This window comes from Rhineura floridana, chromosome 4 (genome assembly GCF_030035675.1).
Source record: "Rhineura floridana isolate rRhiFlo1 chromosome 4, rRhiFlo1.hap2, whole genome shotgun sequence".
Taxonomy (NCBI): Eukaryota; Metazoa; Chordata; class Lepidosauria; order Squamata; family Rhineuridae; genus Rhineura; species Rhineura floridana.
This window is the reverse complement of record NC_084483.1, coordinates 162,977,779-163,004,598: the sequence shown is the minus strand read 5'-3', so window position 1 is coordinate 163,004,598 and position 26,820 is coordinate 162,977,779. Positions and strand designations below refer to the sequence as shown.

General features: G+C 39.7%; 1 protein-coding gene across 6 annotated transcripts in view; it reads right to left on the bottom strand.

The window, feature by feature from the left end:
• Positions 1-26,820, bottom strand: part of CDC42BPA (CDC42 binding protein kinase alpha) — a 320,075-nt gene that overhangs the window by 195,413 nt on the left and 97,842 nt on the right. For all 6 annotated transcript variants that reach the window (XM_061625008.1, XM_061625007.1, XM_061625002.1 and 3 more), the window contains exons 3-5: positions 13,918-14,001; positions 10,776-10,871; positions 8,690-8,838 (exon numbers count right to left, since the gene is read on the bottom strand). In XM_061625008.1, the coding sequence (XP_061480992.1) occupies positions 8,690-8,838; positions 10,776-10,871; positions 13,918-14,001 (329 nt within the window). The remainder of the gene's footprint in view (positions 1-8,689; positions 8,839-10,775; positions 10,872-13,917; positions 14,002-26,820) is intronic.

Sequence of the window (26,820 nt, the reverse complement as noted above, 5' to 3'; positions counted from 1 at the left end):
TGCAGAAACTGTTTAGGTAGCTTAGCTAGGGAAAGTAGTGAGCTAGAGTAGACAAGTTTATGAAGCGCCCTGATTTGGATGTAACCATCACTCTAATAAAAAGATAATTAAATCAAGTCTCACCTCCGTCTCGTGTCTTGGGCTCTGGGTAGGACAGCTGTATATGTACCTACATTATTGCTCCTCCCATTTAACCAGTTGACTTCAACATTCCTCTACTTCAGCCAAACTTGTCCCCACTATTCTTCCAAGTTACTTGGACTATAAATCTAAAATTGGTTTAAACTGCACCATCATCCACTAATGTTAGTGTTATTATTGCCAAACATTTAAAAATAACTTTGGTTCACACCATAAATCAAAATATGTAGTTTCTCAAACAACAATGTATTTTAAATGTAATAAGCAGTATAAATAAGGCAGTCTTCAATAAATATTCAAGGAGATTTCACAAAGAATTAAGTAACTATCCAGCTCCCTGACACACAAATCAGCTATTTTATTTCCTGCTAAAAATGTCAGATCTGAAGAAATCATATTCCATTACATGCCTTTTTCATACATTTTTTCTAAGAGAAGAAATGACCATACAAAAATAACATAATTGACACATGGGAGGAAGGAAACAGAGTCAGTCTATCATCATACTTAGAATCTGTTTGGAATTCAATTACACAGCACCAGAATGACATAAGGAAGACAAAGAAAATGAAGGATTTGAATTGCAGTTAACACAAACCATGAAAGGCATACAGAACATGGCTCTTCAGTTTAGCAGAAAACCCCTCCAAGTGGGACAATAGGCAAGCAAGCAATGATGCAGTTTTACTCCAAAACAGCCTTGGAGTATCTCAATAAAAATAATAAAGCAAGCATCAAATAGGTGAGAAGCACACATATATTTATGACTGTGTAAGTTACTGTTTATTATACAAAGTAATACTCTTGGTGACCTTGGTTAACATAGGTAATCAAGGATAGAGTAGGACAAGAGTGCTGTAAGAGAAAGAGTATTCAATATTTCTTGAACCTTTTCTCTCTAACTCAAATCTTTTCCTCACAGGCTAAAATCAACACACTAAATCAGGTGACCACAATCATCTTTTTGAAAAAGACTTTTTTGATTATACTAAATATAGTTTCAGCAGTATGTTAAGTCAGATCTTAAGTCCTTTCTGTACTGGTCTTCATCTTAAATATCAGCTGTTGTATGAACAAGCAATGAAAATTATTTACAAGGTATATGGCAGCAAAGTCACACATGGTATAAAGGCCCAAACTAAGAACACTAATACAAACACAAATAACATTATTATTGGAATATTGAAACCTCAAAACTAGAATGTTCAGAACTTTATTGCTGCCCTGGGCTCCTACTGGGAGGAAAGGCGGGATACAAATCAAATAATTAATAAACAAACAAACAAATAAAACTCACAAATAGAAACAATCCATTTGTTAAAAACATATCCACAATCTAATTCCATGACTTCAACAAGCACACTGTCCTCTCTGCTTAAATCAGTCTTACAGCACTCTACTCAGAGTGCAGTCTACTCAGAATTAATTTCAAGTATTCAAATTCAAATTCAAATATATTTATTACGGTCATAGACCAAAACACATACATACAGATTAATACACAGCAGTAACAATAGCAAAATACAATAAACATCTAAAACTGTAAAATTCTAAAAAAAGCAGTTGATCGATTAAAAATTTCAGTTAAAAATTAAGCTACAAATGTCTCTACCTCGTGGTTATCAGAGATCTTCTACACAGAATAGCAGCAGAACAAAAGCTGGCAACCTTAACTGTTACCGATGGGGAATGCTCAGATAGAAGATAATCTACATAAAAAGTTTCAGACCTACCAGGGAGATCTTGCAGAATGGGAGAAATCAGGTGAAGTCTAAGATCTCGGTAAAAAGGATAGAAGAGTAGTACATGTCCGATCGTTTCTACTTCTTCATTACCACACGGGCATAATCTATTTTTATAAGGTATTTTTTTATAATGCCCTTCCAGTAGAGCCGATGGGAGAATATTAAACCTAGCCCACGTAAAGGCTCTTCTAAATCTGGGTAAGGTTAAAGTGTTCAGATAAGGAGCCATTACAAATGGCCTTGGATTATATCTGCGCTTGGTGATCAGCAGCAGATGACCCTGGAGATCTACATCTCGTATCCGTTGTGCTATGACTTCTTTAGCTTTTATATAACCCAAACTAATAATCATTGGCAGGGAAAATCCTAAACTTAATATTTTAGCATTGATCATCTTCTTCCACTTAGATTGGAAGGCATCCGAGAGTGTGAGTGGTGTCAGACCCACGGGGGTGAATATCATCTTCAGCCAGGAATTAATTCTATATGACCAAACACGTGATTCAATAGTAGGGAGCCCTACCTCTAACCGGAGAATATTACTGGGGATACATCGAGGGGCAGCCAGCACTGCTCTAAGAAAGCTATTTTGTACTGCTTCAAGGGGAGAATAATTCTCATAGGTACTGGCTTGAGCCCCATACAATAGCTGAGGTATGATCTTCATAACAAATACCTTAATTGCTGCAGGAAGGTATTGACTGCCCCTATTATAATAAAAGGAGAGAAGAGCTCTCGTGGTTCTTTGGGCGTTGGATATAGCAGCTTTTAAATGTGGGCCCCAGGATCCCTTAGATTGAAATATCACTCCCAGGTATTTAAAAACGTCTACTTGGTCAATTGGGTGCTTCTGAATCCACCATAGATGTTTAGGCTTTTTGTTGGAAAATACCAAGACTTTTGTTTTGTCGTAGTTAATTGACAGAGACTCAGTATTGCAATAATTTGCAAGTGCTGCCAGAAGACGTCTCATGCCAACACTTGACCATGATAGCAGGGCTATATCGTCCGCATACATAAGAATGGGTACAAACTTCTCATTCAGACTTGGTGAATGTGAATGCACCCTGTGCAGACTGCCTACTAGCGAGTTGATATATAGATTGAAAAGAAGGGGGGCTAGTATGCATCCCTGTTTTACCCCCTTATAAGTAAATATAGGTCTTGTTAGATTACCTGCCTTATTACACCTGACACGTAGACAGGTATTAGCATATAGGCCACGTATTAAACATAGCAATCTCTTATCAATATTAGTGGCCTCTAATTTCTCCCATAGCCGTTCCCTAGATATAGAGTCGAAGGCCGTCCTAAAGTCTATAAAGGATACACATAAGGAGCCTCCTGAATAGGCAGTATACTTATTGGCTAGATGCTGTAGAACAAAAATATGGTCTGACGTAGAACGCCCCGCTCTAAAGCCAGCTTGTTCCTCTGCTATATTATTGTCCTGATCGACCCATTCTTTTAGTTTGTCATAGAGATGGATGGCATAAAGCTTACTAATAATGGTAAGTAGACTGATCGGCCTATAATTAGATGGATTATCTCTAGGGCCTTTTTTATGTATGGGAACTATTATTGCAAGGCCCCAATCCGGTGGAATTAAAGTTGACTGATCTATCATAGTAAATAGCACCGCTAATATCGGGGCCCACCAATCAGGATTTGCTTTGAAAACTTCTGCCGGTATATTATCCGCACGTGGGGCTTTATTAGATTTTAATTTAGCTATAAGAGAAATAATTTCCTTTGCGGAAACTGGTGACCAGGCCGGTAGGTCAGACCTAGTCAGTTTGGGCGCGAGGGCAGAGTTCTGATTTCGCATATAGAGTTTAGCAAAATAGTTCTCCCAGGTAATAGCTGGAATGTGGCAATCTACATTGGAGTAATCAGTTGGCCATCCCTGGACAACCAGTTTCCAAAACAGAGAGGAATCCTTTGATTTCGATGCATTGATCAAATGTTGCCAGTTATCCCTCAGGGCAAGTTTCTTTTTCCGGGCTATAAGATGTTTAAAACATTTCTTTAATTCTAGATATTCTAAAAGTGAGGCATACGAATTATTGGTTTTATAGTTCTTATAAGCTGTTATTAAATATTTTTTCTTCTCTACACAATCAGAATCGAACCAAGGCTTTGATTTCGAAACCAAATTCAATAATTTGTGGCTGTGAGTAGGGAGCAGTGTATTTTGTAAAACAACAAAAAGTTGCTGAAAGGCCTGGAACGCAGCTGTGACTGAAGTTGCATTAAGCAAGAGTTCTCGAAGAGATTTGCACTGGCTGGCATTTAGTGTGTCTCTTAAATTTTTCTCTGTTTTGGGCAGCCATTTAATAAGTGATGGGCGTATTTCGAAATCCGCATCTATAGTTGGCTCTAGATCCGCGTAGATTTGTTGGTTACCACATTTCAGAAAGAGAGTTATAGGGAAATGATCACTTTCCGGTCGGCTCTCAACCGAACACAGTGATACCGCCCGGAACAGGCCCTGAGATATAATAAAAAAGTCAATTGTCGAGCCTCCCCTGCTTGCATGATAGGTAAATTCTCCAATATAATCTCCATTCACCCGACCATTCACCAGTATTAAGTTCATTTTAGTTAAAAGTTGCATAAGACAGAAATCCGCATAATTGATACCCTTGTCTCTCGAGCATCTATTTGGAATGGATGCAAGAGTATTCCCCAAAGGAGGTACCATATGGAATCTAGAATACAGGGTTATATCATCCGGGCCAACTCTAGCATTAAAGTCCCCCGCTATAATTACCAATGCTTCAGGATGTTGTACTGACAGACTAAGTAAGTATTTACCAAGCTTTTCAATATTGGCTTTGGCTCATTTTTTTGTTTGAGCCGGAGGGAGATACACATTGACAAGAAGAAGAGTTGACCATGAAAATTTAATAATTAAGGAAGTTGCAAGCTCCTTAAGGGGATTCAATTTGATTATGGACGCATAAATTTTAGTAAATATAAGCGTACATAGGCCACCCTTGCATCTACCTCCTTTATTACTAGGTACAGCCTCTAAGCAGTGGGCAAAGAAACCATTTAAGCCTAAATCTCCTCTAAGCCATGTCTCTTGGAGGAAAATAATATCAAAGGTTTTAAGAAAATTTACAAATGATGGATCAGATATTTTGTTTCTCCACCCAGCAATATTCCAAGATAAAATCTGGACATGCGAGCACATTTGCTTAAGATCGTGTCAGGGAAGAATGGTTTGATGCGATGATACAGCATCCTGACATGAGGCTGTAGAAAGTGGCAGGTCGGAGTCTTGCCAGCATTCAATTTTATCTAGTAGTGGATCATTTCTACTAACATTGGAAGTTATTGGGATCAGCTGTCTAGTTGGGTGACTCATAGACTTGGCGGGTTTTGGCGGGGAGCCCTCTTCATGAGGAGCAAGCCATCTCATAGCTGTCCACATAGCAGTAGTAATTTTGGAAGCATCACTAATGACAACATTTGAGGGCAGCTTCATTGATGGAGAACTTCGTATCAAGGATGGAACTAGTAGGTTAATTTCTGCTTCAGTTTGAATTGGGCCAACGTTATTTTTGACAGCAGGCTGTTCTAAGAGTGGATTCCCCGAAGGGATGGGCCCATCCACATAAGTTGCCGTAGGAGATTTATAGTCATAAGATTGGGCGTTTGCTTCGTCTCCAATCCTACCAGTCGTCGACATTCTTTCTAAAGTAGCTATTAGCTTATATATTCTTGCAAAGATGTCCGCTTGTATTTCCGTAGGTAGAGTAGAAAATGTGTTAAGGAGTTTCTGTTCCTCTTCAACAAACTGCTCCTGATCCTCCTTTGTTTCCGATGCCACAGTGGGCAGCTCAGTAGATTCCACCATTTCCAGGTTCGGTCGAGCCAAAGCGCTTGGTAACCGAAATTGGGCTGACGTTAGTTCCGAGTTCAGATCAATAAGGTTATTATCCAAATTATACCCAGAATTTAGAGAGTGCTCGGGTATTCCAGCTTTGAGAGGCGGGGCTATCCGAAATGGCGGCGCTATATTCTCAAAAACTCTTACTATAGTAAGACCCTGCAACAGAAGTAGGTCTTTATATTTAAACAAACGCATTGCTTTACCTGGGTCTATAAACGATACAATGGCACGTGCATTATTGTAGTTATAGAATAGGTAGTCTATATGAGATATATCATCCACAACAACCCTATTTGGAATGATATTCTCCAAAAGATTTTGAAGATGCGTCCTGCGCTCCTCTTGTGTAGCGCATCCAGCTGGTTTTGGATAATTAAGTATAGCTAGTTTAGAACAATTCAGAACAAGAGACCATTCCATATTTCTTATCCGTCTGGCAGGAGGTTTAGAGTCTTGAATCCTTACTGACCACGGATCTTGTAGGTCCAATTGCCGGTTTTGTAGTATATTCTTGGGATATAGACGCAGGGGAGAGATTTCCAGAAGAGCTTGTGCAGGTTTTCCACTAATAGGCTGTTTCGGTTCTTTCTGAGGAGCTCTTTTCGGTTTTGTCTTTTTGGGCTGTTCCAGTAGAGGCTCAAGTAGTTTAAACAGATTTTTAAAATTCATATTACATCTGCAGTGTCTTTTTAAGTTTTTAATATTTTTACTCTTCTTGGCCATCGGGGTAGCACACAGTCTCTTCCTCTTAATTGTAGCTCTCTTATTTTCTCTTCTTACAGGACATTTGGGTTGAAAATTCTGTTTTATGACCAGTGTTAGAGGGGGGCTTGTAACTTTCTCTCCATGGTTTAGGTCTGTTTTTATAAATGCTTCCGTTAAGGTTGTTAAAAGCTGATTAGTTTCTGCTAGAAACATTAAAATCCGCTTCAAAATCGTCGTCATTTCAAAAAGCCAGAGTTCGTTTGGCTCTACATTTTTTATATTCCCAACAAATAGTTCTTTATCCATCTCCTCATCAGCTTCCATTTGATTAGACTGGGTCAGATCTTTCTTTTCACCATACTCTTCGGTTATGCTGGTAAACTGGGTAATACAGCATTAATTTTGTTCAGACTTCAAATTTTCCTGGGGTGAAGCCAAAACCCCCACATTTATTGCCTTCTCTGCCCAGTCTAATTCCTGAGCCAGATTTATAGTAGATGGATCAACACAATCTACATAACCATAGTGCTTGTCTGAGCAGTTATTAATTGACCAGTCCTGGACCGGAGCAGCTTGACAGGGGAGTTCAGGAGGGGCTTCTGTAGCTTCTCTTATTTTTACTTTTACTGCTTCATGAGCTGTCTCATTAGTGAAATAGAACTGAGTAATTTTTGCCTGCTTAATTCGTGAGAGGTCTTTGGAAAGCTCACTTAAAGGTTCAATACCCAGCTCCTTGTATTTTTTCCTCGTTAGCACCATACTGGTTGTCAGCTAAAACTCCTACCTCTTTAAGCATTAATATGCTAAGTCATTCAATGGGGATATGCCAGGTCTGTATCTACTCGCAATGAGAGATAGCAGTTGTTTCTCCTTAATTTATTTAAAGTTTGTAATAAAAGTTCATGAAGAAAAAATAAAGAGTGACTCACATAAAAGGGGTCTCTCTTACTGGCTCTCCTCAGCAAGCGCAGATCAAAGGAGCAGAAGGACGCAGAGATAAATCAATAATTAACGACGGAGGAGGAGAGAAAATACAAGAAAGACAGCTTTCCAAGTCTCAAAGGAAATGTAGTTGATGTAAAATTCTCAGCTGAGGCAAAACAGGTTGCTTAGCCTTGAGATAGGAACTCTAAAAGTTGATAGAAAGCGGAGCTCCAGGCTTAGCGTCTTGCTAGGTCGCCATCTTGCCTCAATTTCAAGTAAATTCGATGGGATTTACTGCCAGGAAAGTATGTATATGATTTCAGCCTTAGTATATTAATTTGCCACAAATGGCAAACAAGGACCTGGACTGCTGGGAACCCTAGCAAAGGGCAGTGAAACCTTACATAACCAGGATGGGAAGAGCCTGGCATGGCCCTGACACAATGGCAGTATGTGCAAGTGCACAGGGAGTAACTGCAAAATGCACACAAAACTTGTATCACTTGTTCTTGGTGTGCTTGAGTTCAAATAGAGATTCCACACTGTACCAACTGCATGCATTGTGTGGGAAAATGGATTGTGTCCCTTATTATTTTACAGAAATTGGTTTCATAGTAGCAGAGCTAAGCAAATACTGATTTTTTTGAAAAAAAATTCTGCCTGTCTTTAGAAAGTCAAACATAACATTGTATATCTCATACAAATCATATTTGCATTAAAAATACAAGACCAGCCACCTCTAATTTATAAGCTTCTAAATTATATGTGTAAATAAATTTCTCCATTAATTTTCTGGACACAAACCACCTGGTATTTGATCTCTTTGATAATGTATACAAAGACCAAACTTCAAGTCTCATTCCAACTGCAAATCCTGTTTCTACAATGCATACGTCCTAAAAACAAGCCACGCTTCTCATCACACATTTGATACATTACATAAAAAATATACAAGAAGTGCCATTATTCCGTGTTATTGGATAATATTAAATGTTGTAATCATCCAAGCCTCTGAAAGACTGATTCAATGAAAGCTCACAGTGATGAAAAAAGCAATTCCTCAAGTTTTATCAAAAACCTACTAAGTTAGGAACAGCAACAAAATATCATTCTCACCAAGCTAATTTTTAAGTGTTGCAGTTCTTCAAAGAACTATTGAGTACTTTCCTCAATTTTTCCTGAAGCTGAACTTGAGATGTGGGCACTGTTTAGATTAAAATAGCAAACAGTACTTCATAATAAGGGATATCTATATTCCATTGATTATACTTACCTGTGGACATAATGTAGCTGATGTACAGAATCAATTGCTACTACCATTTCAGCCAAATAAAAGCGAGCCATTTCTTCAGGTAATCGGTCCTCAAACTTACTGAGCAAGGTAAGCAGATCACCACCAACATAATAATCCATAACCAGGTACTAGGAACAAAGGAAACAGAAGGCACTTCTAATAAATAAATGTAGAGAAAAAGGCAAATATTAAAAAAGGACAGCAGAGTGAAGCCAGACATGCAACTGCTGCTCCAGCAATTGTGTTTTTCCTAATGGAGAACAATTGCATGAGGATATTTTAAATGCAATAATGCTGGGGCAATTGTGTGACTGTCTTGCTTGGGGAGCAGTGTCTCCTTCCATGGCTCTCCTGCCTGTTCCATGGCTCTCCTGTTCTATTGTCTCTGTTCCTCACCAACTGCAAGGTAAGAGAGCGGAACACATCAGCATCTCCGAAGCCCAAGCCATTCAAGGCTGGAGTTAGGCAAGGGATGTCACATGCCCCCCGTTAAAAACTACAAAGAAGAATTCCAGCTTTCAAAGGTACACTTTACAAAATTTATACTAAGACTCCATTCCAATATCAACACCTTGGAACGCTATCTCAAAACATTTGATCCACTTGGATTTTAGAGATCGAAAGAGGACAAAATCTCTCCAGGAAAGCGCAGAGAGTTATTCAACACTACGTCTGCAATAGTTATAAACTGATTCCTAATATACCTTTTCTTGGGAAGCTGACTGAAAGGGTTGTGGTGGAGCAGCTGTAAGTGTTCTTGGATTAAACTGATTATCTAGATCCATTTCAGTCTGGGTTGAGACCTGGTTTCAGGACCCAGTTGGCCTTGGGTGGATGACCAATATTGGAAGAGGGAGAAGGGAAATGCGACCTTGCCTCTTCTGCTCAACCTCAGTTGTTTTTGATGCAACCAAATATGGTATCCTCCCAGACCTGCAGGATGGAGGTTGAGGACACTGTTTTACAGTAGTTCCAGTCCTTATTACAGAGGGGTTCTAATAAGTAGTGTTGAGTGAATGCTCTTGGCCCCCCTGCCCAGCACTTGTGTTATGAGTTGCTATAGAGCACTGTTTTGTCCCCAATGCTAGATAATATCTATATGAAACCATAAGGCGTTATTAGGAGATTTAGAGCAAAGTGTTATCAGTATGCTGATGACACAGCTCTAAGTAACATATGAATCAGGAGTGGCCATGCAGGCTCTTAACCAGTGTCTGGGTGCAGTGGTGGACTGGATGAGGGCCAACAAACTTGGTGTAAACCAAGGCTGAAGCCTTGTGGGTGAATAGTTTCTGTGTCCAAAAATAGGTCAGTTGCCTGTTCCAGATGGGGCTATATTCCCTACACCTATGTAGTCTGGGAGTACTCAAGGGCTCATATTTGAGACACAGGTAGCTTCAGTAGCTAGGAGTGCCTTTTATCAGTTTTGGTTGAATTACTGGATTACTGCAATGTGGAGCTTCCCTTGGACTTAACCTAGGTTATTGACTAGGACATCCTATCAATACCATATAACAGCTCTGCCAAGGCAGCTGCATTGGCTGCCAATATGTTATTGGGCGCAGTTCAAGCTTCTAGTATTTAAAGCCCTAAACAACTTGGGATCAGGTTACCCAAAGGACTACCTTGCCCCATATATCCCTGCCCAGCAACTGTGCCCCTCAAATGGGGTCACTGCTGAGTACTGCATTCCTCAGAGGAGCACTCAGTGTGTACTAGTTCTTTTAGTGTTGCAGCTTCAGCCTTCTAGAATCAGCTACAAGCTGAAATTAGACAGGTACCTAACAGCATGACGCTTAGGCGGCTACTGAAGAAGTTTTTGTTCAAGAAGGCTTTTCCAGAAGGGTGATCCAGTCAATTTGTGGATTATTAATTAAATAATTATAAAAAAGGTTTTATTGATTGTAGAAGTTTTAGAAATGATTTTATTGTTTTTAGAGATTGCATCTTTTATATTTTATCTTATTGTACATCGCTTTCATAGATTCTAGCTGTGAAGCAGTTTATAAACCTGTAAAATAAATAAAAATAAAGTTAAAGGAATGAATAAGAAAGCAACACTCACTAAATAGTTTTCATCCTGAAAAGCATAGTGCAATGTTGTAATCCATTGGTTATCTCCATTCACTAATACATCCCTCTCTTCTTGAAAACAAGCTGTCTGAAGGGTAGAAAAATAATATTTTAAGTACGATTTCAAACAATAAAACAAATATATTTAGACAGCAATCAGAAATTTGGAAACACTGTAGGATTAAGAGAAAGTCATCTCTACTGCAGCCACGTGTAGCAATCTCATAAAGGAGAAGTTGTACTAATCCTTAGTACTAGAGCAGACAGTCTCTCCAGCCCAGAATTTAGGGGCTTTAATTGCTTTTTAACTTATTGTAACCCTTGGTATGAGTAGATCGTCTCTATTTAATTTAATTTCACTTGGACTCTCATGAGACTGATTGGTTTATACTGAGGTGCATCATTTTATTCTCTACAATATCAGTACAAATGTTTTCTTTCAGTTAGGAAAACAATTACTTAATATAATATTTAAAAAACTGAAAAAGAATTTGCTGCAGATTTTATGACTGAAATTGCTAAACCAGGAGGGGGACCTACGGCCCTCCAGATGCAGTTGGACTCCATATCCTATGAGCTCCAGCCAACATGGCCAATAATCAGGGATGACAGGAGTTGTCCAGCAACACCTGGAGGACCAGTTTCCTCACTATTGTGCTAAACTATCACTTAACCTCAACAAAGTTATGTTAACCATAGGAAAGCAATTTGGGTTTGGCTAAGAGTAATACCTCACTTCCTTTACTTCTCATCTTAATCATGATAGTTTAGGTGGCTTCAAATTATGGTTTGGTGGGATCCCCGTTTGCTTAATACTGTTGCCATCGTAATATTAGCTACACTTAAGGCTGGCAGGGGATGATTTGGAAGAATTTCAACTCTAGAAAGGGAGCATAAGATCGTAAACCTTGTTCCCCATTCTTAACTATGGTCAATCAATCAGGAGGATTATGTTTGCAGAGAGTCTATAACAATCTGCACATTGCCCAAAATTCCACACAACCAAATTTCTCTCAAAATAGAATACAACCTTTTCATTAGTTTTCTGTGAGCTACTTTGGGTACAGTAATAAGAGCTCTTATCATTAATATTGTACACAATAATAAGCAATATACTTGTGCCTCACAACATGTCTTGGTGCCCAGCAAGGTAAGCCAACAAGGCTCTGGAAACAGCAGAGCGCAGCAGTCTCCCAATGACTGAGTTTTGAGGCAGACCTTAGCCTCAAGAGGGAAAGAGGGAATCTGGCAGCAAAGCAATGAGTGATTTTTTACATTTAATGTTTAGCTTTTACATCATGTAACTTTATTTTATATAAAGTAACAATCCAGGATCCACATATTTTTTCTACATTTTCATCTTTGTCTTCATGCTCCAGAGCTCTATGCAGGTTTTCTGTCTAGGATATTTAAGCTTCAAATAATAACATTAAAATATTACATACACAACATCACAATGATTTGAAAACCAACATGATAATGTAAATAGTTAATTTTCTGAACATCTTTGATAGCATAAGAAGATCCATGCAGAACCAAAAGAAAGGTCAACCTTCTAAGAAGCCCACAACCAAGCTGTGAAAAAGCAATATCTCTCCCATACTATGCCCTCCCTCAGCAGCTAGCTTTCAATAGCATGAATATGGCGATTTCATCAATAGCCACTGATAGTTTCATTCCGTTTTACTTCCTGTTTCAAAAGATCCAGAAATACAGGCAACTTGTAATAATTCCATTAGCTTTAAAGGTGCATTTCTCAAACATCAACACATCAACTGCCCAGCCCCCCAGCAGGGCAAGTGCCTTTGAAACTGAGGAATTTGTGATACTGTATGGGGTGGCAGCTGTTCAAAGTGGTGTTTTCTTAAAGTGAACAATTCAACTGAACAAGAACAAATGCTTTTCTGTAAGCCCATCAGTGCAATGTTTACTCAACCTAGGGATACAATCCTAAATACTTTTAGTAGGGATGAGGCCCAACTGCACACAACACAATACTTACTACCAAGCAAACATTCACTGGATTGCACTGTAACTAGCTCTTTGGATCCTGACCTAGGAGTGCAATACCCAATAGGCTAAACCCACTCCATCCAGTTGTTGCAGGCTTCTATTTTTAACTAGAAGCAAAGTCATTATTTTTTTCTATAGCAATTCTGGCTACCATACAGAGTGCTGGAATGTACTAGAGTAATACACAAGGGAATTCAACTGCCTTTTTGCATCCCACTGTTTATATTTGGATGGAACCTAAATATCTGAACTGCCAATTTTCATTAGTTGGAAAATCAATCATGCCTTGGAAGAGCTGTCATAAAACCAGTTAAAACTCTGTGTTTGTATCTAGAGAGAGAGCGTGTGTGTTTGTGTAAGGGGTGCACTGTGCATTTTAATCATATTATTTCATTACAAAAATATGATGCATATTATTATTTGCATCTAAAAAGATCAGCATTGCTTCTTGAATTACTGGCTGTATGTCACAATAAACTATAGTTAATGGTTAACTGTGAAGGTGCAAATGGCTATTATCTCACTCCTCTCTTAGTGTGAGTGGGTGCAACAAACCACAATTCCTGATTTAGCACTGCATCCACTTTGATGTGAAACCAAGGTTTGTTCTTGCCTACTCCTGGCATGTGCCCCCCAGGAGGATGCCCATGAGGTAATGCAGCCCTTGAACTGGAAAAAGTTCCCCACCACTGCACTAGGAGAGGAGAGAAGTGGGAGCAATCTCTCCATTCACGGTAAATTATAGTTCACCATAATATGCAAACAAGGCCACTAGGTTCTCATTATTATTTAAACTTTGAAGCATTTTAGTCTTCTAAAGTTGGACAAACTGTGATATATAGAAATAAAGCTAAATAAAATTGTCTTTTTAAAAGAATGTATCCTACCAGTATTGGTTTGAAAACAATTTTTTTTCCTATTCAACTATGGCTGTTTCTAGCCTCTTAAGTATTTTTTATCTGCAAGCTACTCCTCCAACAAGTCCTGCTGGTTGGAATTCTGGACGTCCATTCAGTATTAAGAGAAACCAACTATATTTCATCCCTCTCTGCGATCTAATTATCATCATCATCAATATCATCTTAACAGAAACTTGACTATACTTTTCTTGAGAGTCTTACCTCAGCTCTTTTCAGCATCTCCCATTTGTTTAATATTTTCATGGCAAACACCTTATCTGCATTTTTCAATTTCACTACTGCAACCTGAAAAGATAAAATTATTATTTTTTTAAAAGTAATAATATTCATAGTACACCAAGAGATTTTCAGCACAGCTCATTGTCACACAGTGTTACTGCAAATGATGGTTAAGTAACTTCAAAATTTACTTTAAATGAATACAGAACAGCATTTTTTTTAGATTTCATACATGCTACAGTACCAGGTACTGGATGCACATCTTTATGGGGTAAGGGGGTTTGAGAGTGTTGAAGAAGTTGAGAGCATTGCCATTAGGAGTCTAGACCAAGAGGCGGAACGGTCAAAGCTGAGACACCAGACTAAGATGCATCCGAACTCAGAGGAAGGCAATGGTAAACTACCTCTGACTAAGAAAACCCTATGAACAGAGTATCCAAAATGCAACACAAGATAGTGCTGGAAGATGAGACCCCCAGGTCAGAAGGCACTCACCAAGCTACTGGGGAAGAACAAAGGAAAAGTATAAGTAGCGCTGTGACTAATGACGCAGCTGGGTCACAGTCAAAAGAAAGCCCAGAGGCTGATGTGCACAAATGCGAAAGGAGAGTCCAGAGTTGTATGACGCACAGAATAGGAACATGGAATGTGAGAAGCACGAACCAGAGAAAGTTAGAAATTGTCAAGCAAGAAATAGAACATACCAACATTACAATACTTGGCATTAGTGAATTAAAATGCACGGGAATGGGGCATTTTCAATCAGGCAACCACAAAATATTTTATGTAGGAAATGAGAAATTAAGAAGAAATGGGGTTGCTTTAACATTGGGAAATGATGTAGCAAAAGCAATTAGGAGCTACAACGCAAGATCTGAATGAGTGGTATCAGTGAGATTAAATGGGAAACGTATTAACATAACCATCATCCAAGTCTATGCTCCAACGGCAAACACAGAAGAGGAGGACTTGGAGAGATGTTACACAGAAGTACAGGAAGAAATTGATAACACACCAAAACAAGATGTGCTGATAATCATGGGGGACTGGAATGCAAAAGTAGGGAATACAGAAGAACTAGGAATTGTGGGGAAATGGGGTTTAGGAGACAGAAACGAAGCAGGAGAAAGACTTAATGAATTATGTGAAGCCAATAATTTGTTTCTTGCGAACACATTTTTTGAGCAACTGAAAAGATGACTGTACATGTGGACATCACCAAATGGTCAATATAGGAATCAAATTGATTATATAATTAGTAGCAGAAGATGGAGAAGTTTCATACTTTCTGCAAAAACAAGACCAGGAGCAGACTGCGGTACAGATCATGCACTGGTCGTATCGAAAATTAGAGTAAAGCTAAAGAACAACAACAAAGCAATCATCCCAGAAAAATATAAAGATCAAATAAGGAACAGGTTTGAGCTTTAAACTTAGTTGACAGAGAACCAGAAGAACTATGGACTGAAGCCAGAGAGATTAACAGGGAAGAATGCAAAAAGACAATACCTCTTGTTAAAAAGAGAGAAAGACCTCAATGGATGACTGAAGAAACTCTTAAAATGGTTAAAGACAGAAGGAAAGCAAAAGAAAAAGGAGATAGAAACACGGTCAGAACCCTAATGCAATAATACAACAACTAGTACGTAGGGACAAAGAAAACTATTACAATAGTTATTGTATAGAAATAGAAAAGGACAACAAAATGGGAAGAACAAGAGCCCTATTCCAAAAGATTAGAGAAATGAAAGGGAAATTTAAACCAAGAGTAGGGATGTTGAATAATCAACAGGGGAACACATTGACTGGCCGAGATGAAATAAAAGGAAGACGGAAGCAATACACTAAGGAACTCCATAAAAGAGATGCAAGGATGACAGATTCATTCACGGAGGAACCATATGATGAAGAACCAGAAATTTTAGAATGTGAGGTGAAAGCTGCTCTTAAAATTCTTGGAAGAAACAAATCACCAGGAATAGATGGCATACCAATAGAGTTGCTACAAGTTACTGAGACTGAATCTGTCCAAACTTTGACAAAAATTTGTCAAGAAATATGGAAAACTAAACAATGGCCCACAGACTGGAAGCGTTCAATATATATCCCAATTCCAAAGAAAGGGGATCCCAGAGAATGCAGTAATTATCGAACGATTGCCTTAATATCTCATGCAAGTAAAGTAATCCTCAAGATTCTACAACAAAGGCTCTTACCATATATGGAGCGAGAAATGCCAGACGTCCAACTTGGATTTAGAAAAGGAAGAGGTACCAGAGATCATATCGCAAACATAAGTTGGATAATGGAACGGACCAAGGAATTTCAGAAGAAAATCACCCTGTGCTTTATAGATTACAGCAAAGCGTTTGACTGTGTAGATCATGAAAAACTGTGGAATGCTTTAAAAGAAATGGGGGTGCCACAGCTTCTGAATGTCCTGATGCGCAACGTATAATATGGACAAGAGGCTACTGTAAGGACAGAATATGGAGAAACCGATTGGTTCCCCATTGGAAAGGGTGTGAGACAGGGGTGTATTTTATCACCCTATTTGTTTAATCTGTACACAGATCATACGGAAAGCGGGATTGGACCAAGATGAAGGAGGTGTGAAAATTGGAGAGAGAAACATCAATAATTTAAGATATGCAGACGATACCATACTACTAGCAGAAACCAGTAATGATTTGAAAGGAATGCTGATGAAAGTTAAAGAGGAAAGCACAAAAGCAGGACTACAGATGAACATCAAAAAGACTAAAGTCATGACAACAGAAGATTTATGTAACTTTACAGTTGACAATGAGGACATTGAACTTGTCAAGGATTATCAACACCTCGGCAAAATCATTAACCAAAATGGAGACAACAGTCAAGAAATCAGAAGAAGGCTAGGACTGGGGAGGGTAGCTGTGAGAGAACTAGAAAAGGTCCTCAAATGCAATGATATATCATTGAACACCAAAGTCAGGATCATTCAGACCATGGTGTTCCCGATCTCTATGTATGGATGTGAAAGTTGGACAGTGAAAAAGACGGATAAGAGAAAAATCAACTAATTTGAAATGTGGTGCTGGAGGAGAGCTTTGCGCATACCATGGACTGCGAAAAAGACAAATAATTGGGTGTTAGAACAAATTTAACCAGAACTGTCACTAGAAGCTAAAATGATGAAACTGAGGTTATCATACTTTGGACACATAATGAGAAGGCAAGATTCACTAGAAAAGATAATAATGTTGGGAAAAACAGCAGGGAGTAGAAAAAGAGGAAGGCCAAACAAGAGATGGATTGATTCCATAAAGGAAGCCACAGACCTGAACTTACAAGATCTGAACAGGGTGGTTCATGACAGATGCTCTTGGAGGTCGCTGATTCATAGGGTCGCCATAAGTCATAATCAACTTAAAGGCACATAACAACAACAACAACAGCCTCTGTATTGTGGAATATCCTCCCCATGGCCATACATGAAGCATAATCCAGCAATTTCTTCATATGTTTTGTAAAGACTTTTTACCCAGGTGTTCCCTGACCTGTAAGACTGGACCCTGTGGTCACTGAATTACTATTTTATATGTTTTTATAAAACTCTTTTACTGGTTTTTATATTGTATCTCTGTTTTTATGATAGTTTTGTTGTTTTTAGATTGTGTTTTTGTATGCTGCTTAAATGTTTTTAAATATTAAGAGGTTTAGAAAGGCTTTTAAATAAACTGGATTCTGTGAAAATTGAGGAAACATATAATGAGAAGTCAAAAGTCTTATCAGACCTTGTCACATAGGAGTATGCTGCACCCAAAAGGAAAGTACTCAGTAATGTACACATTTTAATAGTCACATTCCATACTGACATCACCTGAACAGGAAATGCCCAAGTTATACGAAAAATATTATTTTTGTTTCTACCTTGTTTACACATCAGTACACTGTTACAAATATCTGTATCTGACTTACTTTTTGGGCTATTGGCAAAAATAAGGCTGAACCTTGCATTCTCATTCATCTATCTATAAACTTCCATTCTGGCTGTCAGCCAATGAATTTGGGGGACAAACACTGCAGTAGATGACAGCCTGATGAAAGAAGTGTTGTACAAGGCTCTTTCATGAGTCCACGCAAAAGCATCAAGCTAATTCACAATGCTGAATTGTTATAAAAGCTAAGACAGGAACTTTAACACAAAAACTTGGATGGAATAGTTATTACTTCCCAGAATTGCCATGGTATAATAATCAGGTCTGGCCTCGTCCACAATCCTGCACTTGTAAAAATAAAATATAATCCAGGAATATATCAAAATGAGGGGACAGCAGACAAAGTTTAGTTTAGTATCTGTTCTGAAAATGTCCATGTCTCTCAGTGGTAATAATTAAATACTCTTCTCATATAGTATACCTAGTAGAGATGTTTCAAAACTTTTTAAAAAAAGGACTTTATTATTCAGAACTATCTGTTCTTATCCAAAAATGCTCAAGTGTTCTCTAAAGCCATCACAGGTTACACAGCACTTTATTAGTGCACAGAAAAACTAAAAGTGATCCTCAAATAAAATTAATTAGGTATCTTTGAACCATTAAGAAATCAATATTATGCATGATAATTTATCAGGTATCCATCTGTTTTGCACTATTTTCTTTTCATACTTTATGCTAAGCCACAGTTAATTTGGTACTAAAATTCAACCATTTTATTGTTTTGTGTACATAACATAGTGATGGACAGATCCATCTATTTCCAGACCATATCAATCTTATTGATGGAGGGCTCAATAAGGATGGAGGGCTGTAGAAAGTGGAGTCCCTCAAGGATCGGTATTGGGACCTGTACTTTTCAACTTGTTCATTAATGACCTAGAATTAGGAGTGAGCAGTGAAGTGGCCAAGTTTGCTGACGACACTAAATTGTTCAGGGTTGTTAAAACAAAAAGGGATTGCAAAGAGCTCCAAAAAGATCTCTCCAAACTGAGTGAATGGGCGGAAAAATGGCAAATGCAATTCAATATAAACAAGTGTAAAATTATGCATATTGGAGCAAAAAATCTTAATTTCACATATACGCTCATGGGGTCTAAACTGGCGGTGACCGACCAGGAGAGAGACCTCGGGGTTGTAGTGGACAGCACGATGAAAATGTCGACCCAGTGTGCGGCAGCTGTGAAAAAGGCAAATTCCATGCTAGCAATAATTAGGAAAGGTATTGAAAATAAAACAGCCGATATCATCATGCCGTTGTATAAATCTATGGTGCGGCCACATTTGGAATACTGTGTACAGTTCTGGTCGCCTCATCTCAGAAAGGATATTCTAGAGTTGGAAAAGGTTCAGAAGAGGGCAACCACAATGATCAAGGGGATGGAGCGACTCCCTTACGAGGAAAGGTTGCAGCATTTGGGGCTTGTTAGTTTAGAGAAAAGGCGGGTCAGAGGAGACATGATAGAAGTGTATAAAATTATGCATGGCATTGAGAAAGTGGATAGAGAAAAGTTCTTCTCCCTCTCTCATAATACAAGAACTCGGGGACATTCAAAGAAGCTGCTGTTGGAAGATTCAGGACAGACAAAAGGAAGTACTTCTTTACTCAGCGCATAGTTAAACTATGGAATTTGCTCCCACAAGACGCAGTAATGGCCACCAGCTTGGATGGCTTTAAAAGAAGATTAGACAAATTCATGGAGGACAGGGCTATCAATGGCTACTAGCCGTGATGGCTGTGTTCTGCCACCCTAGTCAGAGGCAGCATGCTTCTGAAAACCAGTTGCCAGAAGCCTCAGGAGGGGAGAGTGTTCTTGCACTCGGGTCCTGCTTGCGGGCTTCCCCCAGGCACCTGGTTGGCCACTGTGAGAACAGGATGCTGGACTAGATGGGCCACTGGCCTGATCCAGCAGGCTCTTCTTATGTTCTTATGTTCTTATACGTGCTAAAAAAGGGTTAAGGTTGTACAAATAATCGTATTTAAATACATATTATGTCACAGAATACATATTTAAATATATATTTCATCTCAATGTATGCATTTCATAGAATCATAGAATCACAGAATAGTAGAGTTGGAAGGGTAGAATAGTAGAGTGTGGAGCAGATTATAAAGCAGTCAGTCTGTAAGCACCTTGAAAACAATGCAGTGATTACTAGAAGCCAACATGGATTTATGAAGAACAAATCCTGCCAAACTAATCTTATCTCATTTTTTGATTGGGTAACCCTTGTAGACTGTGGGAATGCTGTGGACATAATATAACTTGACTTCAGCAAAGCTTTTGACAAAGTGCCCCATGATATTCTGATTAGCAAATTAGCTAAAAGTGAGCTGGATGGAACAACTATCATGTGGATCCACAGCTGACTCCAGAATCTTACTCAAAGACTGCTTATCAATGCTTCCCTTGTGGAAGTAACGAGTGGGGTACCACAGGACTCAGTCCTGGGCCCAGTGCTCTTCTACATTTTGGATGAGGAGGTACGACTTGGATGAGGAGGTACAAAGTATGCTTATCAAATTTGCAGATGATACAAATCTGGGGGGGCATAGCTAATACCATGGAAGACAGAAACAAAATTCAAAGGGACCTTGATAGGCTGGAGCATTGGGCTGAAAACAACAGAATGAAATTCAGCAGGGATAAATGCAAAGTTCTACACTTAGGAAAAAGAAACCAAATGCACAGTTATAAGATGGGGGATACTTGGCTCAGCAGTACATGTGAGAAGGATCTTGGAATTGTCATTGATCACAAGCTGAATATGAGCCAACAGTGTGATGTGGCTGAAAAAAGGCAAATGCTATATTAGGCTGCATTAACGGAAGTATAGTTTCCAAATCACATAAAGTACTGGTTCCCCTCTATTCAGCACCGGTTAGGCCTCATCTTGAATACTGAGTCCAGTTCTGGCCTCCGCACTTCAAGAAGGATGCAGATAAACTGGAACAGGTTCAGAGGAGGGCAACAAAGATGATCAGGGGACTGGAAACCAAGCCCTATTAGGAGAGACTGAAAGAACTGGGCATGTTTAGCCTGGAGAAGAGAAGACAGATATGATATCACTCTTCAAGTACGTGAAAGGTTGTCACATAGAGGAGGGCCAGGATCTCTTCTCGATCGTCCCAGAGCAGAAGACACGGAATAATGGGCTCAAGTTGCAGGAAGCCAGATTTCGACTGGACATCAGGAAAAACTTCCTAACTGTTAGTAGAGCCATACGACAATGGAACCAATTACCTAGAGAGGTAGTGGGCTCTCCGACACTGGAGCCATTCAAGAGGCAGTTGGACAGCCATCTGTCCGGAATGTTTTGATTTGGATTCCTGCATTGAGCAGGGGGTTGGACTCGATGGCCTTGTAGGCCCCTTCCAACTCTACTATTCTATGATTCTATGAACCACAGAGCCATTCTTCTTCCTTACCAGGGCTTTCCAGACAACATTTTCTGGGTGGAGCATTGAGGGAGAAAGGAGTTGTAGCAGCAGACTCTGCCCCAAACCTATGCCTGTTTATTTGGAAGCCTATGTGTACGAGTGCATGTGATAAGGGCTGCTTCACAAGATCAGGAACCAGCTTTTTTCAGAGTTCCCTATCATTTGGAGTGATCCCTACATACATAGACTCCAGGACTCCAAACATACACAGATAACTTTGGTGTTGATGTGTTTGTGTAAAGCCTGCCTCTGATATCCTGCTTCCACTCTGCTTCTGCATTCATCCTACCCACAAATGTTATCTGCAAAGCTTTACGGGTTCCAGACCTCATGCACTGAATCAGGGTGGCAGGGATAGAATCTCATACTACTACTGGAATCTCATACTACTAACGCTGTTTTGTTTTAATGTATTTTAAGATCTGTTTTTCTGATGTTTTAAAGTGTTTTTAGTGCTTTGTTTGCCGCCCTGGGCTCCTGCTGGGAGAAAGGGCGAGATACAAATTAAATAATAATAAATAAATAAGTTAGCAAAATCTGCCTTCTATCCCTTTTGGTTGGAAACAAAGCTCTATGAGGAGAGACTGAACCTACCTGGACACTTCGTTCAACATCGAAGGCCCTCCTCCGGGTGCCTACTCAGAGGGAAGCTCGGAGGATGGCAACAAGAAAAAGGGCCTTCTCAGTGGTGGCCCCTGAACTGTGGAACGATCTCCCTGTTGAGGTATGCCTGGCGCCAACATTACTATCTTTTCGGCGCCAGGTTAAAACCTTCCTCTTCTCCCAGGCATTTTAACATTTTAACATCTATGTTTTAACTTTTTAACATTTTAATTCAGCATTTTAGTATACCAGTATTTTCGTAGTTTAGTATGTTTAAATAGTTTTCTTGTGCTTATTGTATATTGAAGTTTTACTGTTGTGAACCGCCCAGAGAGCTTCGGCTATGGGGCGGTATAGAAATTTAATAAATAAATAAAAATAAATAAAAATAAATAAACTGGGCATGTCTAGCCTGGAGAAGAGAAGACTGAGGGGAGATATGATAGCACTCTTCAAGTACATGAAAGGTTGTCACACAGAAGAGGGCCGGGATCTCTTTTTGATCGTCCCAGAGTGCAGGACATGGAATAATGGGCTCAAGTTGCAGGAAGCCAGATTTTGACTGAACGTCAGGAAAAACTTCCTAACTGTTAGAGCCATATGACAATGGAACCAATTACCTAGAGAGGTAGTGGGCTCTCCGACACTGGAGTCCTTCAAGAGGCAGCTGGACAGCGATCTGTCGGGAATGCTTTGATTTGGATTCCTGCATTGAGCAGGGGGATGGACTTGTTGGCCTTATAGGCCCCTTCCAACTCTACTATTCTATGATTCTATGACAGCCATAACTGCTAAAAGGAAAATGGCACTCCCGCCTTGTTCTGAGGAGGTTATTAGCGATCGACTCTCCCAGTTAGAACTGCAGTAAATAGACTGAGTGGAGAAACCATCTGGAACGCTACATAGAAGCAGCCGTGGCCACCAGAGCAAGTGCTCCTTTTTTTTTTTTGGTAAACCGAGCCTGATCTTTAAAACCCCCGTGCCAGCTCCAGTAGTTTCAACATCCACTGATGTACACTTCATGCTCCAGCAATCTCAAAGCCTGAAAGACCACCCGCCCATCTAGAGCAGCGCGGACCCTGACAGGCGATGGATTAAATAGATTACTCTGCCCCAGGCAGAGAGGAATTCACGGTTCTGCAGCCATGAAGACCGCCCACACAAACACCAAAATTGGTTGGGTAGGTGCGGGGCAAACCCCGGCAACTGCTCACTTCTCTCTTCACAATCTTCTGCATAAGCACTACATACACTCTTCCAAAACAGTGGACATAAAACAACCAGAGAGGAAGTAAAAACACATGCACACACATCAACAAAAAAGGGAAGAGGAAAACAAACTCATGAAAAGGTAAATAGCAAAGAAGAATCTAAGGGTAATTTAGACGCCTAGAAGTCCCTACTGTCCACGACCACAGGCAGGGTCAGACTGTAGGGCGGGATGACTCCTCCCCCTGGAACAGGAGGTAAAGGATTCTGGACCCTGCTTGTCAGTCCAGTGGGAGGTGTCATCCCTACAAGAGACTGTCCTCCACTGCCAACAGGTAAAGTGTTCTCTCAGTTCCTGTTACTGTCCAGAAGCCTTTGTCAATCGTTACCTCCAAGTTTACATATCCCTCCCCCTTAAGATTCAGTTTAAAGTCCTCCTGATGAAGCTCTCCATGTTGTGGCCAAACAAATTCTTCCCAGTCTTTGGGAGGCACAAGCCATCGCTTGCTAGCAGTTCATCTTCCAGGAAGCATAGCCCGTGGTCCCAGAATCCAAATCTCTCACGTTGGCACTATCTTTGTAGTCAGTCATTCACACGGAGTATTTTTGATTTCCTTTCTACTCCTTTTCTAAGTACTGGAAGGATGGATGAGAAAACTATTTGGGCCCCAAAGTCCTCGAGTTTCCTTCCCAGAGCTTCAAAGTCTGATGTGATTTCTCCATAGCTCCACTTGGCAGTATCATTTGTTCCCACGTGGATGAGAAGAAAGGGATATGTGTCAGTGGGCTTTATGAGTGTTGGCCCCTTCCGTGAGATCTCTAATCCATCCTCCAGGGAGACAGTATACCTGGCAAGTCCATGGGCCTTGCTGGAGCACTTGGGATTCAATGCCACACAGTAGAGAGTCTCCCACTACTAGTGCTCTTCTCTTCTTCTTGCTGTAGAGTGTGGTTTCATTGCCTCTGCTTGACTGAGCATCAGTTTCTCGCATGCTATCCCGCGGGGTCTCCTGAAATTCTTCCTCTGCAGGCTGTCCTTCAGTCTCATCTTCAAGTACCTGAAAGCAATTACAAAATTCTACTGCTGCAAAGTGTCTTCTAGCTCTCCTGCTTCTGTCACCCTCTTCCATGGACCTTCCTCCATTTCGTTGTTCCTCACTTTGACACTCTCCTCTTCTGCTTCAACTTGCTGCTGTTCTTCTACCTCCTGTTCTTCTTTTTGCTATTGCTGTTCCAAATATTTAATAACCTAAGATAATATTTTTAACAAATATTATCCTAAAAACTTCTTCACATTTTTTAGAGCTGAACTCTTGAGAATTTAGAGAACTGTGAAATCCGAAGAGTAATCATATTTTTATCTGTGTATTAGTCTGGAAGGTGAAAATTAGATCAATTCATCTAAAAATGTGAACAGAACATAATTTTTCTCTATCCCTAACATTGCAAGTTTTTGCAAGGGTGACAAGTGCAAGGGAATATACACTTACATTACGAGAAACCTGCTGGCTAGCTAAGCTGACAGCAGGCCCTGCAAGCTTTATTATCTTTAGCCATTTGGGAAGACATGTAACTGACTGGCATCTATCATTTAGGAATAAGGAACTTAATGTAATCCCAGCCTCACATAGGCTTAACATGCGTTTGTTATTGCTGTAATTGCTTTCATACACTGCTTATTTTATGGTATGCATATTGCTAGATTGCAAAAAGTTCTTGTAAAAGGTTTTTCTGCCCCCCTTCCTGTGTAAAGCAGTACGTCTCTATGAGACTTTAGTGACAGAATTCTGGGACGATAAGGCATCTGGGAAGACAAAAAAAATCCTCAGAAAGAATAGTGAACATTGACAGCACCACTTAAGGTGTTCCATTTGTTGGTCGGTCTGAGACAGACAGTGCCACTAGAACCATCAGGGGAGCACACCTGGTTAAGTGGACTGGTTAAGGTAACTAACTTTGACAAAAGGGTTAGCTGGTCACATTTGCTGTCTCTAGCAGGTGGCACAGAGATACAGCAGCTGATAAGGCCATGGGAAAACGCTTCCTCTCTGATAAAAAAATGTATAGAAAGGCAAGTCACTTTAGGCTCAGCACCCATGTCCGGCTGGAGGTGGGCGAAGGTGTGCAGGTCTGAAGGTCTATGAAGGAAGGGGCGGAGGATGAGTGAGCAGGTGTGGGGAAGAACGAGTGAACGGGCAGGCGTGGGGGAGAAAGAAAGAAAGAAAGAAAGAAAGAAAGAAAGAAAGAAAGAAAGAAAGAAAGAAAGAAAGAAAGAAAGAAAGAAAGAAAGAAAGAAAGAAAGAAAGAAAGAAAGAAAGAAATTCTTAGTCATATCAAAATTCATAGTACAAGAATAAAACTCTTATTGTTCTTTTTTAAAAACGCAAAGGTTTCAAATTGGTTCAAAGTAAGAATGTTCTAATGTCAGAATGGATTGGTTTAAACCACCAAGAAACAAAAAAAAATTAAAAATAGATTGAAACCAAGTTTTCCATGTTGTAATTCATGCATTTCCTGAACAAAAGTACACACTCATTGGTTGCTACAACAATTAAAAAACATATTGATATGCAACTAAATAAAGCCTTATATCCCTAGCAGCATAATCCAAAGTATCTGGTCATGCAACCCACATGCCTTTTATATTACCCACAATCTTATCTGCCTAGAGACACGGGAGGACAAGTGTGAAATTAATGAACTTCTGTTTGCCTCTCTGTACACCTACCATATTCATTAACAAGATCACTTACATAAAAAATACAAGGAACACAATATAGTATGAGATAAGAGTGTTGAATTGTGGACTAAGCACCCAAAACTTTCCAGAAGTAAAGGTAGTAATTACTGAGAAATATTGCTTCATTTTTTTTCTTATGAAAAAGTAGCCAGGATTTAATTCAGGGTGTTTGTTAAGAGGGATCCAAATTTGAATTTTCAGAGGAGTACAGAACTTAACACGTTGCTTAGGAACCTAGATAGCAAGCCTGGGGTGAACTGGGAAGGAAAAAGAAAGGTATGCCTCATCACACTCTATGATAAACAATCTCCTATTAAGTTAAGCATAACACACAAGGCAGATGCCTGTGGAATGGGACAATATTCAAATCCAACATTATATTCACAGATGCAACTAATTCTGAATAAGGCAGCCTTAGGGTGGTATAAGTGTTTTCAGACACCCATCTCTCGGACAGCACTGGGAGGACAAAAAAGGCTAACTGCCTATCTCGAAAGTGGCAGATGTACTGCTTAGGCAATTCCATCTACACACGGAGCCTACTATACACATGGTCCAATAAATGCAAAGAGGTCAGATGCTTGGAGGAGGGAGGGCCTACTGCCATACTTGCAACCTCCCTGCTCCCCCTGTACAGACTATATTGAGTTAATGAGAAGTTACAACAATAGGCCTGTTCAGGCATTCACTTGAACTGTAAACGTCTGAAGTGTTTTCAAAGTGTATTCTATTGAACATGCTTAGAAACCCTGCTCTGGAGTTTGGAGAACTCCTCAGAACAGATTTGGGGGTGCGTGGGGGAGAATGTTCTGTTGCACTGCTGAAACATTCTACTTAGTGCAACACTGAACATAACCCACAAGTTTTGATTCAGAACTAGTGATTGGCTAACTCTCCCTTGCCTCTATTTCCAC